We start from the raw sequence: 13,727 nt of genomic DNA, 5'->3' as shown, positions 1-13,727 counted from the left end.
CAGTAACACAAACATCTAAGGGAAAAGAAAGGTAATTTTCATTAATGCAGCTCGTACCTATTAAGGGCAGCTAGTTACGCCAATAGGCTTTGGTACTTTCATTAAAAATGTGATTCAAGTTAAGACTATCAAAAAAACATTTTCCTGCAGTGGAAAAAAAGCACACACGATATGCTTCAGTTGCATACAATCTGTTCAGCTGTACAGTTCAACACAATTCAAACAAAATTACAGCTTGCAAATCAGGTATTACTGCAGGCCTTTGAGAAGGTATTTTTACTATGAGATTTCTCCTTGTTTCATTAGAATGGCTTAAGGAAGCAAAAGAGGATTAAGTCAAGCCATGAGTCACCAGGTAATACAGATACATCTCTCATACACACAATAGTATCTGAAAGTGATTTTAATATTCAGTCTAAGAAAAATGCCAATAAGTGAATTTTCCTACTAAAGCTGCTGATAATCACAAGCCAATTTGGTGAATACTTGCACAGATGAGGAGACCTAACCATTTGATTGAAACCACTCATGTGAAGGATACAGAAGGACGAGGTCGGGAGTTACTTAGCTGAATACAATTAACAACATTACGATAATTTCTAAATAATCAATAATAAGTACTTTGGGACACAGAACATCTGGTTTCAAGTTGCTCTTACAAGTTAGTAACACAGAAAGCAGAAATTATCGAGATTTCAATTCTAAGGAAACAGAGTGTATTGTGATATCCTGACAGTAGATATGACGTTTCCTTATGATGAGATGATATGAAAGATGGATGACAGATCACATCCAGTTTAGTGCAAGGGTTTCATACCAAAACATCTTACTTACTGTAGTAGAAATGCACCTCAAGCTCAACACACTTTCAAATCCTTGCAAGACTTACTCAGGCCTCTTCACACCCAACTCTGTCCTTCTCTGGTCATTCTCTTCTTTTCCTCATGTCCTGCTTCATCTACCCTAATAACTACAGGTATCACTACAGTATCTTCAACAGGATCCTTCAAACATCCCACATTTTTCCCCCTGCTCAGTGCCCTTTTCCTTTTCTGTTTGCCCAGAAGTACTGGCATATGTCCTGGCTCCTCACAGCCTTTGGTACATGGCAGCACTCCCACCCCTTCATTTCATCTCAGGTTGGGCATCTGCCCATTTTCCTGCCATTCCAAATTCTTCTTACCCAAAATGAAACAAATACCAGTAAGGAGTCTTCTCTCGCTTGCCCCCGAGAAACAAATCCCTTCTGCCAGATACATGCAGTTTCTGTTAGCTAATTCTTCCAAAAATTGGAAAGGGTTTCTACCTGTCAATTATTTCTCTTTAGAGGTGACGGGCTGAAAGCAATGTCACTTCTTAGAGTCAGTAGGTGGATTAAGCTTTTGGCAACACTCCCAGAAACCCTTTTCTTGTTTCTGCAAGATACTGCTGGGGCAAAGTTGCTAATCTACAACTGTGCTGCAAATCTCAGCCCAAGAACATATGTTCTTGTGCTGTCAAGAAAGAGAACTGCAGTGAAAACATTACATAGTGCCAACCGCCCACAAAGATATATGGGTGCTCAAGCCCAATGCACTGAGCAGAAAATTAAGATTGTTCTCGTTGCTTTGCTTGAAACGTCTGTGTCATCTATAATCAATGAAACAGTCTGGAACAAAGTACAGCCATCTCCTTTTGTTATTCGAGTAGCTGAAGAAAATAACCTAACATAAGTAGTGAGGACTTGATACAGTCCAAATAACCTAAAAACATTTGCAAAATGCAGTGTTAATACTTTGATAAATGATTGCCGACAGATAGTTCAAAAATGCATGTTTTAGAATAATACTACAAATGAAATTGCTGCTAATATTTGGAAAGGAGAGGAGAATTCTTAATATCCATTCCTAAGAGAAATAGGATTCACTATAAAATCTTGATTTGCATGAAGAAATCAAGATGTTGAAAACTTGAAAAACCAGTCTAGCACAAACGAACTTGAGATTAATTCATAACATATGTTGCACAAGCAATCATTATTTAATTCCAGTTATCTATTAAAAATAGTGCACTAAGTGTTCTCCTCTATTCAAAGGACTGATGTATAGAGTGTGCAAAAATGGTAAAAGAAATTATCAGTATCTATTGTACTAACCTATATTAATTCTTTTCCATCTCTTTGATTTAATGTTCTCTTGTGCCTTGCCTCCCCCATCGCTACATGAGATCACATGCATTCCCTTCCAGTTTGGTCACCATGCTCCAGTAGACATGAAATATTTTCATGAAAATCAAGAGTAAGTAAATGCTGAACAGCTAACAATACAAAAAGACTAGTGTGAAAGATTTGTTGCTGCTCAACTCTCCTCAATTTCTCCTAACTTCAGACACTCAAAGAAATCTGATTATGCTGTGTATGGCCCTTCATATCTATGCTTGTGGAGCAATGAAGTGCAATCTCATTAGGATTTCAGAAAAATTAGCTGAAAATGTTAATACTTCAAATGGATTATATTATCATTTTTACTCTCCAAATCAGAATATTATAAAAGATATTTTTCAAAACAACATGCACTTCTGTGCCACATCAGTACAAGTGACAGAAAATACACCATTACCTACCCAAAATCCTGATAAGCAGACACCTAACAATACCATGTTAAACTGACACCTCTGTAAGAACATGGACCTCAGTGCCTAGAAGTACTGTGTTTTTATAGATGTTTTTGAAATTACCAAAAGACCACTGAAGATAGTTTGTTCATCAGCAGCATGTAAAAACATCTTTATTTGAGGTGTGAGTCCTGGATGCAGTCTTAGTCTGTGTTAATACCATACAGAATTAATAGCATTAAAGAAAAAAAAATAAATAGCTGCAACATACTGCATATTTTCCAAGAGGAACTTGTGCTGCGCAGTCAGAATGGTAACCAAAAGTGCAACTTTCTTAAAAAATTACTCTTTTCTATTGGAACATATACATATGTTTTTCCTTTTAAGTCTGTCACAAGTTACCATCACAATTATGGGCAATGTCAGGGGCTGTACAAAAGAGAATGCTTTTTCCTCTTTTTTTTTTTAATAATGCACAGAGAAGAGAGCTTCCTGCTGACTTCTCAAGCTAATAATAAAATATATGAAGAGATACTGAATAAAGGAAAAAAAGGCTCACTTTATATGTCACTGTTTTAGTTTTAAGAATGTTATCAAGAAGAGAGAGCATTTGCAATTTGTGTTTTGTATTACTTGACTAGTTCCTCAGAAAGTAAAAACTGGCAATGCTGCGTCAGAAAGACAGACCAGACCAGCTGGCATGCAAATTATTCATTGACATTAGGACATCTATGGAGATCAGAAAAATCATTATAGGCATGCCCTTTTTCATTCAAAGAAAATGTGCGACAGCATTTAGGCCCTGCTTTGCAGAGTAATGAGCAATCAGAGCTTCAACTACAGTTAATGGCAAAAATCAAGTTTTCGGAGCCCCTGCTGTGGGCACCACCCAGAGTTTCCAAAGGGCAGGATACACATGCAGCTAAAAACACTCCTCAGATAATGATGGGTTTGGTGGACAATGTCAGAAAACACAAGTTTAGACCAAGAGCAGGTGAGAGAAGAATAAAATAACAATTCAAGATTCATGTGCATTTGTCACTTATTGGATAAAAAGTGGGAAAGAAATATACCTTTCTTTCATGAGCACTGGGTATGCCAGGGGTGTTCTGCTTGAGAAAGCCTGCTGTTGTGGACCACCTCGTAGGGTTTTTCCGTGAAGGTTCTTCTGAAGAAAAATTTGTGTCACTTACAGAGGTTGAGAGGCCAATCAGTGCAGGGTCACTACTACGTCGGACATGAAGAGGCATATCTGAAGAATAAAACAGACAGTAAATAAACACTGACTAGATTTAAAATGTTTTTCACATAGGAAAAATATTTTTTCAAGCTGTGGATGGGTGGTTTTTGACCAAATGTGGTTTCACAGAGTAAGGAATTACTGACCTCAGCATAGCTCCTCAAGGACAAGGCCTGTTTCCTCAAAACCACAGCCTTGCCGCTTGACCACACGAGGAGAAAATGAGGGCAAAACCTCAGCTCTTTGAACCTAGCACAGCTTGTTGGTTTTCCAAGTATAAACACGGCCTTGCTACTATCTGTGGGTTGTGTAAAATTAAAAACCAGCATAAACTTGAACAACTAGGAGGCTAAGGTGACTTACAGGTATTTTAAACAGCAAGCAGTCAAAGGCCTAAAGTCAACAACCTGGTAACAAAGAACTGAACTAGGATGACTGCCCATGGCAGGTGGGTTGGAACTAGATGATCTTAAGGTCCTTTCCGACCCTAACTATTCTGATTCGATGATTCTATCACTTTTCCGCCACTGCACTGCCACAGCTACAGCACAGTCACTGCCAACACAATATACAGCAAGAAGCTGCCTCTCTGCAGCAAAAGGCAGCCCCCCTTGCCTTCTAAAATATCCTCTCCATTTCTTCCTCAAAACTTACAGAACTGACTGTTTTCTATTCTGCAATGTTACTTTGCCTCCTCCTGACAGCTGAAACAAGACATGTGCTGATTTACCTGGATTCCCTTAGCCTTCCAGCTGGCATGACTGACAGGAGAAAAATATTTTATTAGTAATAAACAATGCAGCAGGCAGGTAGACTGCTTGGAAAGAGATAGGGGTTTTTAATATATGTAGAGGTCAAATCCATTCTGGAAAGTGTGATGGCACATTACAGTTAGTTTCCCTTGAAATACAACTTAATTTTTTCCAATTTCATTTATTATCCTACAACAAGTATCCACACATCTATCGTCTCTTTGCACAAACAGACTGCCTGTATTTGTGACCTCTTCGCACTCTCCCACTCAGCATCGGAACGGAGGGGACGTGATTTATCCGTTGTATTTCTCTTTAATGCTGCACTGGGAACCTTGAATGCAAAGTGGAAAAGGAAAAGGTGAAAACTATGGCACTAAGCAGCAGAATCAGTGGCAAAGGCATGATGGGCAACAGCTGAGAATGAAAACCAGGACTACAATGGTTTGATGAAATGGTTCCCCCAGGAAGATGAAGGTGCATGTCTCACAATACCAGCAGGAAAACACAATGAGGGGATTTTCTTAAACAACTGGTCTTAAGTTTTACAATATGTTAATGCTAAGTATCATAATATTAAAAGAAAGATTCTTATTTTGCATGACATTGTGAAGACACTGAGAAATAGTAAGTCATGCTACACAAAGAAAATGTGTGAGGCTTTTATCAACAGGACTCGTGCTGCTGAGATATGCACAAATGTTAACATGATCAAACACCAAAACAGTCACTCAATTTTATGTTCGTTCTGGTGAACAAGAATAACAAAGAATTAATGAATGTTTTTCCATTACATTTCTAGTATTTCTCTTTCCTTTGAAAAAAGAAAAACACTTTTTTTTTCATTTTCATACCAAAGATATTCATAACAGTTAATTTCCAGCAAATAAAATGTTTTCTTTTATAAATTATGTGTACACGTATTTATACGCATACATATGTATATACATATGTGTATAACGGAACTAGAAGTAATTAAAAGAATATTTTGGGAAAGATCAATTATGCAGAAAAGTATTTATGGTCTGAGTCAACTCTACTAAGATTTTGATTACTCAGTATATACTCATAAATGCATAATAGAGCATTTTTCTTTGATTGCCTTGTCTTCAACTACTTCAAGTTTCATGAAGCAGCTGAAGGTAAAGCCTCTCATTTCCCCCTAGATGGCAAACATAATAACAGTGCACTATCAAATCACAAGAGATCTCTGTAACAAAGGTGGCACAGCTGCAGTCCCAGCACCAGCCCCACGGCGCTTAATGAAGTGACCCATTAACAGCAGTGTCTGTGCTGCTGGAGTAGCCCTGAACATACACTCTCATTTATTAGATTAGCCCGAGAAAGAAAGTGGTTCTGTAGTATGTAGTGCCACTTAAGAAAAGTACTAATCTATATTTGTTCCAAGCAGCAGCCCGTGCATATTATCCTGTTTGCTTCAGCTACCCACCCTACAACAGAGAATTACAATTTTCAAACATGAGTTCACTTGCTCCTTATGCTCATGCATCTATATATAAGCATGGCGATAGCAAAATGTTCTTGTAGCTTTACACTTTTTCTTCAAACTGCTTGACAAAACAAAAGTTCAGTTAGGTGAACTTCTGTACAAGAGAAGCCAAATTGCCAAAAAGAAAGAAAGAAAGAAACTGGAACACAGGTCTGCACTTCTGGAGAGAAGCAAGCAGTCATCACTACCTTGCCTTTTGCTTTGGAGTGAAAACCTGATAATTTGCACCATGGAAAGCAGTAAAGAGTTTTCACAATACTGGAAGTGAATTATGCAACAGAATTCCTACATGTTATTATGCTCCAGAGAAAACATTAACATGAGAAGTTTCTCTACAAAAATCTCTTCACTGATGAGCCACATTTAGTATGTCCCAGCTCGGTTTAGTAAGGTTTGTTATTGAGACACTGTCAGACATTTACTGAATATCTCTCCAAATCTTAAAAAAAAAAGGTATTTTGACATATAAAGACACAATGTGATCAATTTTAATCTCTCCATCTCTGTATGAATATGGTTACATAGAGAAGTGATTTGCATTACTAAACAAACCTCACAATAAAGAGAAGTATAAAAGACAATAACTTGGGTGTGTTTGATCTATGTATTTCCCAATTAAACTAGAAGTTTAAACATATGGTAATTATTTTATTTTTTGCTGGAATGGGACAAGCTCATGAAGCTAATGCTAGTGTACACTGCTTAGCAATGGTCAATAGTACTTCAGGTATTAATCCAAGAATTAAACCTTGTACACACTGTGTTAACCACAAATTGTAAATACAATCTTCTGCATCCCTCTCTCCAATTCTATTCCTAGAGACTGTTCTAAATAGGTTTTGATATTCTCCATTAAAATAACAACATAAAAGAACTCACTGAAGAGATTTTTCTAATATATTGCTGGTTACAATCTTCTGGTTTACCTGAATTTATAGATTTGGAGAGGATATACTTTGAAATATTAAAAGCAAAATAAAAGGAAAGGAACTTAATAATTAAACCGCAAGATAAAGTACGCATGGGACCAATGCAATGTCACTGATTCCAGGATGATGGCTGATACCGTTTGAAGTCTGTGGTTTCTTTGAAGAGTGAATAAAACAGCAATGAACTCTAATCACAAGGCTTCAAATTCTCTGTGGCACTAATGCACTGTAAATATTGATTTGCTTCTGCAGCTAAGGTGCCTTTTAAATAAGCACTTGAAACAGTAAATCTAATACTGAATTACAGGAAGTTTTAAAAGTCTAAGAATTAAGGAAAAATTAAATTAAAAATCATGAAAGTTACCACTAGCTCAGTTCTTGAGCCAAATTCAAGTTAACTCAGGTATTTGACCATAAGTCCAATACTCTAACTCGAGGAAGAATTATGTGTGACAGAGAATCCCATTAAATTATGTATATAGCCACAGTTCTGCTAGAAAATGTTTATTTGTAGGATAAATCCAAGCTGGATCACAGAATGTTCACAATCATAATCATGAAATTCTGACTGGAAGTCTCATTTTAATAAAAGCAAAAGCAGTTTCACTATAAATTATAAAAACAGCCAATACACATTTTATAACCGTCTTTAAATGTTAGGAACACAGAGTTGTACCTTCCCTTCCTGCCAGCAATTCCATTTTTATTTTAAAAGGGTCATCACCTTCTCTGATTTTCAAATACGCTCACGAGCAAAAGCATTTGAGGATCTGGCAAATTTCATCCATAAAGCTGAATATGTCATCTTACATGCAGGCATTCAGCAGAAAAGCTTGTGCTCTCTCACAGCAGAGCTAATATATACCTTCCTATACCAATTTCCTCTCAGATGGCAGCTTTGAGGGCTTGACTAGAAAAACACATACCTGTATTTATACAGCATAGCTAAGAAAATTTTATTCTGTGAAGATTTCAACTGATGCTTCAGCTCCTCAGTGCCACTCACAGCTTGCACTATTTACTGTACACTGAATTTAAGCACCTCACACAGACAATCAGGCCCATGACTGGTGAGCAGGCCTGAACAGGACTTACTTTTTTCCCTCCATGCACTATTCTCTGAGAAATTTCAGTAAAACCAAAAACTAAATATGTGGGAAAGAGTAGCTTTCAACGAGAAGCTGCTCAGGTTAGACAAGAGTTCCTGAAAGCAAACACACAGGTATATACGTACATGAGAGTGTGTTGTGTACAAAAGACACACTTAGATCCTACCTCAGCATCAGGAAACCATTCTGGGGATGGGAGACAAAGACTCAACAGTTTTACTGCCTGTATCTCCCATCCAGCTCGTCATACCACTCAAATACTTGTCTACAGTGCAAGAGAAAGGATGAATAAGGATCATCCTGGGGCTCAGGAAAGCAGGACTGCTTCTTTCAGCTTGATGTACTTGAAACTACAGGTTAAGACTTTCTCTATATTTAACTGAAATCTCTCTTTAAAAATATTTAGACTAGCCTTGAGTTTCATGCTCCAGCACAGCTCCCCAAGCTCTGGTTCTAATTTCAGTAGGTTCAGTTCAGCTCCTTGTTCCACTCAGTTAGACACAGCAAGAGCCAAACGTTCCTATGACCTTCGAAAACTCCAATCCCACAAATCCCTTTTCATTCTTGCAAACCTCCAGAGACAAGATGATGGTAAGTTCCAAAGACTTCACTGAGACTGTTGTGAACTGGATCACAGATAGAAGAAAAACAGTTGGAGACAAAAAACGGCTGATTGGAAACTTATCTACAAACTGCACTAAACCCTAGCAGCAGCTAATATAAGCCAGCACTTCTCTACAAAATTAATTAAACAGTGAGAATCAAACGTAGGAATCTTGAATTACAAAAAACATTAAAAACATTAGCAGCTTCAAGAGGTGAAGAAACTACTCTCTGGACAACTGTATTGCCTGTCTTGCAGAAGCATCCACAGGCATGCGGAGATGCATGTGTAGATGGCTGCTGGAAGGGACGTAAACGAGTAGCACTGCAAAGCTACCACTAACTGTAGATCCTTTCAGAAAAACATTTTTGGTCATGACGGCAAAAGAGAAAGATATATATACACTACCAACTGTCTCTTCATAGCCCAGAGCAGTATTTTGCTCTCCCACAGAATCTATTTCAGTTTTAACTGATGATTATTTATTAAAACAATTTGTAGCATTTCTTAAAGTAAATGCTCTTTACTTGGTCAAAATCTTCAGAATTTTCTTTTTCTAAATATCTCTCATTTTCGCTAAGTTTACCCTCCTGTTACTAGTTATCTCCCTTTCATTTACAAAACTATCTTTTACTTTCACGTATAACAGGCAACTACAGCATTTCTCCCCTAACAGTGCTACGCAGCACATAACTTCACCTCTGCCTTTTTAATTCTCCAATGATGTTAATTTTTGCAAATATTATTCTGCTCTTAACTTGCTCAGAAGACACCCAGAATAGTGTAAATCTCTTAGGAAATACCCTCAGTGCTGTCTTAAAAGTAGCATTCTCCCTCTCTTTTTTTTTTTAACTTTGACACTGGTACATAGTCAATAACAACCATATTTGGGTATTTTATCATCATGATATCAATCCACAGCATGCACAGAAATCCTAAATTTTTTTCTATAGCTTCACTTCAGCATCTTTGTCTTGATAATTGCAGTATATGTTCAGTTTAGATCAATATTCTTATACACTAGCTTCTATTTAATCAGAATGAATTAAATTGCTTTTTCCCCAGTATGTTTATTACATTTCTATTGGGTTATTTATCTTTTCCCTCATTCATATTATTCTCCTTCCCTAGTTTATCAACATCTGGAAATTTAATTAACATACTATCTGCAGTACTGTTCCTCCTAGATTTAAAGAGGTTAAATAAAATTAACGGAAATCCTCATGACACCCTACTGGACAGCACTGTCTAGCTAGATTAAGATTACCTCCAACTTTTAAGTTTTATGCAGTGATTTTCAAACTATACTGAAGTGTTTATGATCACACTAACTTGGAATTTCCCACACACATTTCTATCAAATGCTTTAACGTTTGCAAATATTACATCAATTGTGCATCATTCACCTACAAATGCCAACTATCTAGTGTTCACAACACTCCCGTTCAGAATTACAAGAAAGCTGAAAATGGCACAGTTTAAATAACTAGCGTTTCTCTGCTTGAAATTATGCTTGTGCTTTAAAACATCAGCTTCTAAAATTAATATCTCTACATTCAGAACACTTGGTTTAATAACGAGACTGCCTTCCCTCTTACAGAGGAAAAAAAAATGTCATTAACTTCACACAATTCCAGATATTTATAATTACTTCATGTACAAACCCAACTGTTTTGTTATTCTTCCAGTATTAATTTTCAAACAACAGCTTATGTACTTCCTCACAGACATATTTCCAATGTTATCAAATATTATTCTCTGCTTTGTTATTTCTTTAGCTTTAAACCAGCACATTTATAAGCATTCCCACATTAAAATCATGAGAAAGCACAATTATTCTCTTTTCCTCATGCCACTGTCTCATGCAGCTGGAGATCTCGCATACAGGCAGCCACATCAGGAGTGGGGTGGAGGCTGTACCACTGCACTAAGAATGCACAACGTGTTCTAGCAGATGAATGAGGCAGGCCATGGGATTTTCAGATTCTGCCTCCAAAATTTGACAGGTGTGCATATGTCCCTAACCATAACATAAACATACAGAAAATACACTTGCCTATTTCAAATGTACAAATAAAACCCCACTGCGTGCTAGCATTTGTTTAAGAAATACATGACACTGAATTAGCATGCCTATAATTAAAAATTCATAGAAAAGTTAAGATCATCTCTGGAAGAATGGGTGACAGTGAAAAAAAAACAAAAACACAACCAAGCCACTAAAAAGTCATATTACAAAGAAAAATAAAAGAATCCTTCCTTAGCTTCTTAGTATTATTTTTAGTCTCTTTTAATAGAATCTAAGTTTTCCATTTTCCCAACCATGACTGCTCAATGACTTTGAAATTCAGAAATAAGAAAACATCAACCTGCCACAGTTATATTTTAATAATGAGATACTGTTGAATCCTTATCTTGAAAGGCCTTTAAAATAACAATCTTCCTTCTCTTTCTCTAATATCCTTTCTTCTTATACTTTTGAATACTGAGATCCAGGAGGAAAAAGATGATTGCACCTTGAAACTCAATTTAGACGCTGACTTTTAAAGCTAATTAGAGAAAGAGGCTTAAAACCAACATTAAAATTTAATTACCTGCACCCTCTTTGTCTTTCTCTGGGCTTTTTTCTAAAATGCAAATACCTTTGTATGCCAAAAGAAAAGACAAAAATGTCACCTGTTACAAATGTTCTGCTCATCTCTGTCAAAAAATTATGTTCCAGTATGCTTTAATGAGCTGCAGTCTCAGGTTTCAGGAGTACATCCTTCATGAATTTCCTTAAAACATGCTGGATTACTTCTTTACCTATTTTCACACTACTGTTACAAACATAGGAAAGATGCACTTCTAGTTCCCCAGATGTTGTGGTCTTTTTTGCAAAATTTGCTCCTTACTTCTTCAAACAGTTGTTCTTCAACAGTAAGGTTCCTCAACTTACTGCTGCTGTAGATTTTCTGTGTACATCAAAGATCATTTAGCTATAATGAAGAGACTGTATTTTGCATCTTCATTGACAAGTCATTTTGCAGTGCTGGCAAATGTTTGCAGTGACAGGAACGAATTCCTAGCTGCTTTGAGTTCATAATGCTTCACTGATACAAGACACAGGCAGGAAGCTGGCAGATATTTTCCTTCCCACATCTTTGAAAAATCCCCTAAAACTGAATGGTCAAATTGTTCCTGTAGTGAACGTGATGCAGTGATGTGAAAACTGTATATTGCGTAAGGTCTGAATGTTTTGAGTAAGTTCAGAAATACTCAATTCAAGGAAGAAGTCTGCACCTTGTGGCTGGACAGAAGGGAAGATATATAGATGCAACAATAGGATTTAGATTGCAACTTGTAGAGCTCAGTTGGAAAGAAGCAGGAATCATATAATAATAATACACATTACAGTTCTTTTGTCAAGAGAGTTTCAGGCAGACAAAACCTGCTATGGCTGCAATGTCATGACCCCCTTCTAGTCCTGAAGCCACCACTATGCCTTTCTATGGGGAGGATAGCAGCATCAGAAATATCTGGTTCAGAACTACTTCTCAGTCTATATCCGTTTCAGACTTACACTAGAATAAACTTTCTCTCAACATCTGTTGCCAACACAGCCTCGTACACCACTACATCACCTCACACGTGAGGTGGGAATTCCTATGTGGATCATATCCGGATGCCAAAGAGTTAAACATGCTTAATTGTAATTCTGCAGGTATGCATTCAATTAGCGAGGGATTTGTTATTACACAAGTCCTTACAAAACTGGTATGAGAATCTCCCATCTTCCCTACTCTTACAAATTCTAATGCTGCATCTACTGGCTCATGAATTATTGCACTAATCAACTTTTCAAAGAGGAAATGGTCTGCACTGCACAGAGGACTGCAGAGCTTCCATGCTGCCCACCAGCATTGCCTCTGTGGCTACTGCCCAGTGAAGGAATACCTACCCACTGGCCATTTCCTGGGCAAACAGCAAGGAAATTAAAACCCTATGGCATTTCTGCTGGGTCTTAGAAGGGGAAAAAAATAAACTTCTACATTCTACATTAGTAAAGGCATCACAATAGCATGAATGGACCAGTGTGTACACAGGGTATGGTAAATAATGGGTAGCAGCAGGGATGCTACTATTATCTTAACAATGTGAACAGTGAACAAGTTATGTATAATGATTGTTTACATCATTTATGTTTGAAACACTGAGGGAAGAGGTATATATTTGCCAGTCATCAGATGAATACTCCACCTTTGAAAGTGTTTGGCTGTTGATCTGGCATGTCTCCACATTTCTGTGGAGAACCTCCTAACCAATGAGTAAGTACTGGGCACCTGGCCTCTGCTGCCCAAAGCTGGGGCCAGCACGGCCAGCTCCAGCTTCACTCCACTGCAGAGAGGTACAGGAATCGTCAAAAACCCAGCTGGGGCTTTTCCTGAGATATAAAAATGATTGCTTACATCCAGCTCACAGGCCACTGTCAGGATGAAGAAGGCAACAATTTCAGGTCATCAATACCTGGAGATCGATCTGAATCTGCATTGCCCAAACTCCACATAGCTTCATCACAGAAACTATTTAGACAGATTTTTAACTGCAGCATAATAGTTATAATAGCAAATAAAACTCAATTACACCACCACCCCTGGAGACATACAAAGACAGGCTGAACATGGTTCTGGGCAATCTGATCTAGTTGAAGATGTCCCTGCTCGTTGCAGGGGGGGTTGGACTAAATAAGCTTTGAAGGTCCCTTCCGACCCAAATTATCATTTGATTCTATGATTTAGAGTTTGGGGAAGAAGAGGTTTGTCAGAAATCATATGTGCATCCGTTTTCATGGCTATATGCAGCAAAACTGAACTAAAAAAGAACGTGTGGGAAGGAACAGCCTCTATGCATACTACCAAGTTTAAGACAGAGCAAAACAGAAAATACAACATCTCCAAGATGTTAATAAGATAGACTGAACATAGTCCTGAACAACTATTAAGAAATGCTAA

At 37.4% G+C, this 13,727-nt stretch overlaps 1 protein-coding gene across 1 annotated transcript in view; it reads right to left on the bottom strand.

Moving 5' to 3' along the window:
* Positions 1-13,727, bottom strand: part of PARD3 (par-3 family cell polarity regulator) — a 450,917-nt gene that overhangs the window by 267,370 nt on the left and 169,820 nt on the right. The window contains 1 exon segment of the mRNA XM_034070217.1: positions 3,666-3,844. Coding sequence (XP_033926108.1) covers positions 3,666-3,844 — 179 coding nt within the window.

Source organism: Melopsittacus undulatus, chromosome 1 (assembly GCF_012275295.1).
Source record: "Melopsittacus undulatus isolate bMelUnd1 chromosome 1, bMelUnd1.mat.Z, whole genome shotgun sequence".
NCBI classification, from domain to species: domain Eukaryota; kingdom Metazoa; phylum Chordata; class Aves; order Psittaciformes; family Psittaculidae; genus Melopsittacus; species Melopsittacus undulatus.
The sequence above is the reverse complement of the archived record's forward strand: the minus strand, read 5'-3'. Positions and strand labels throughout refer to the sequence as shown.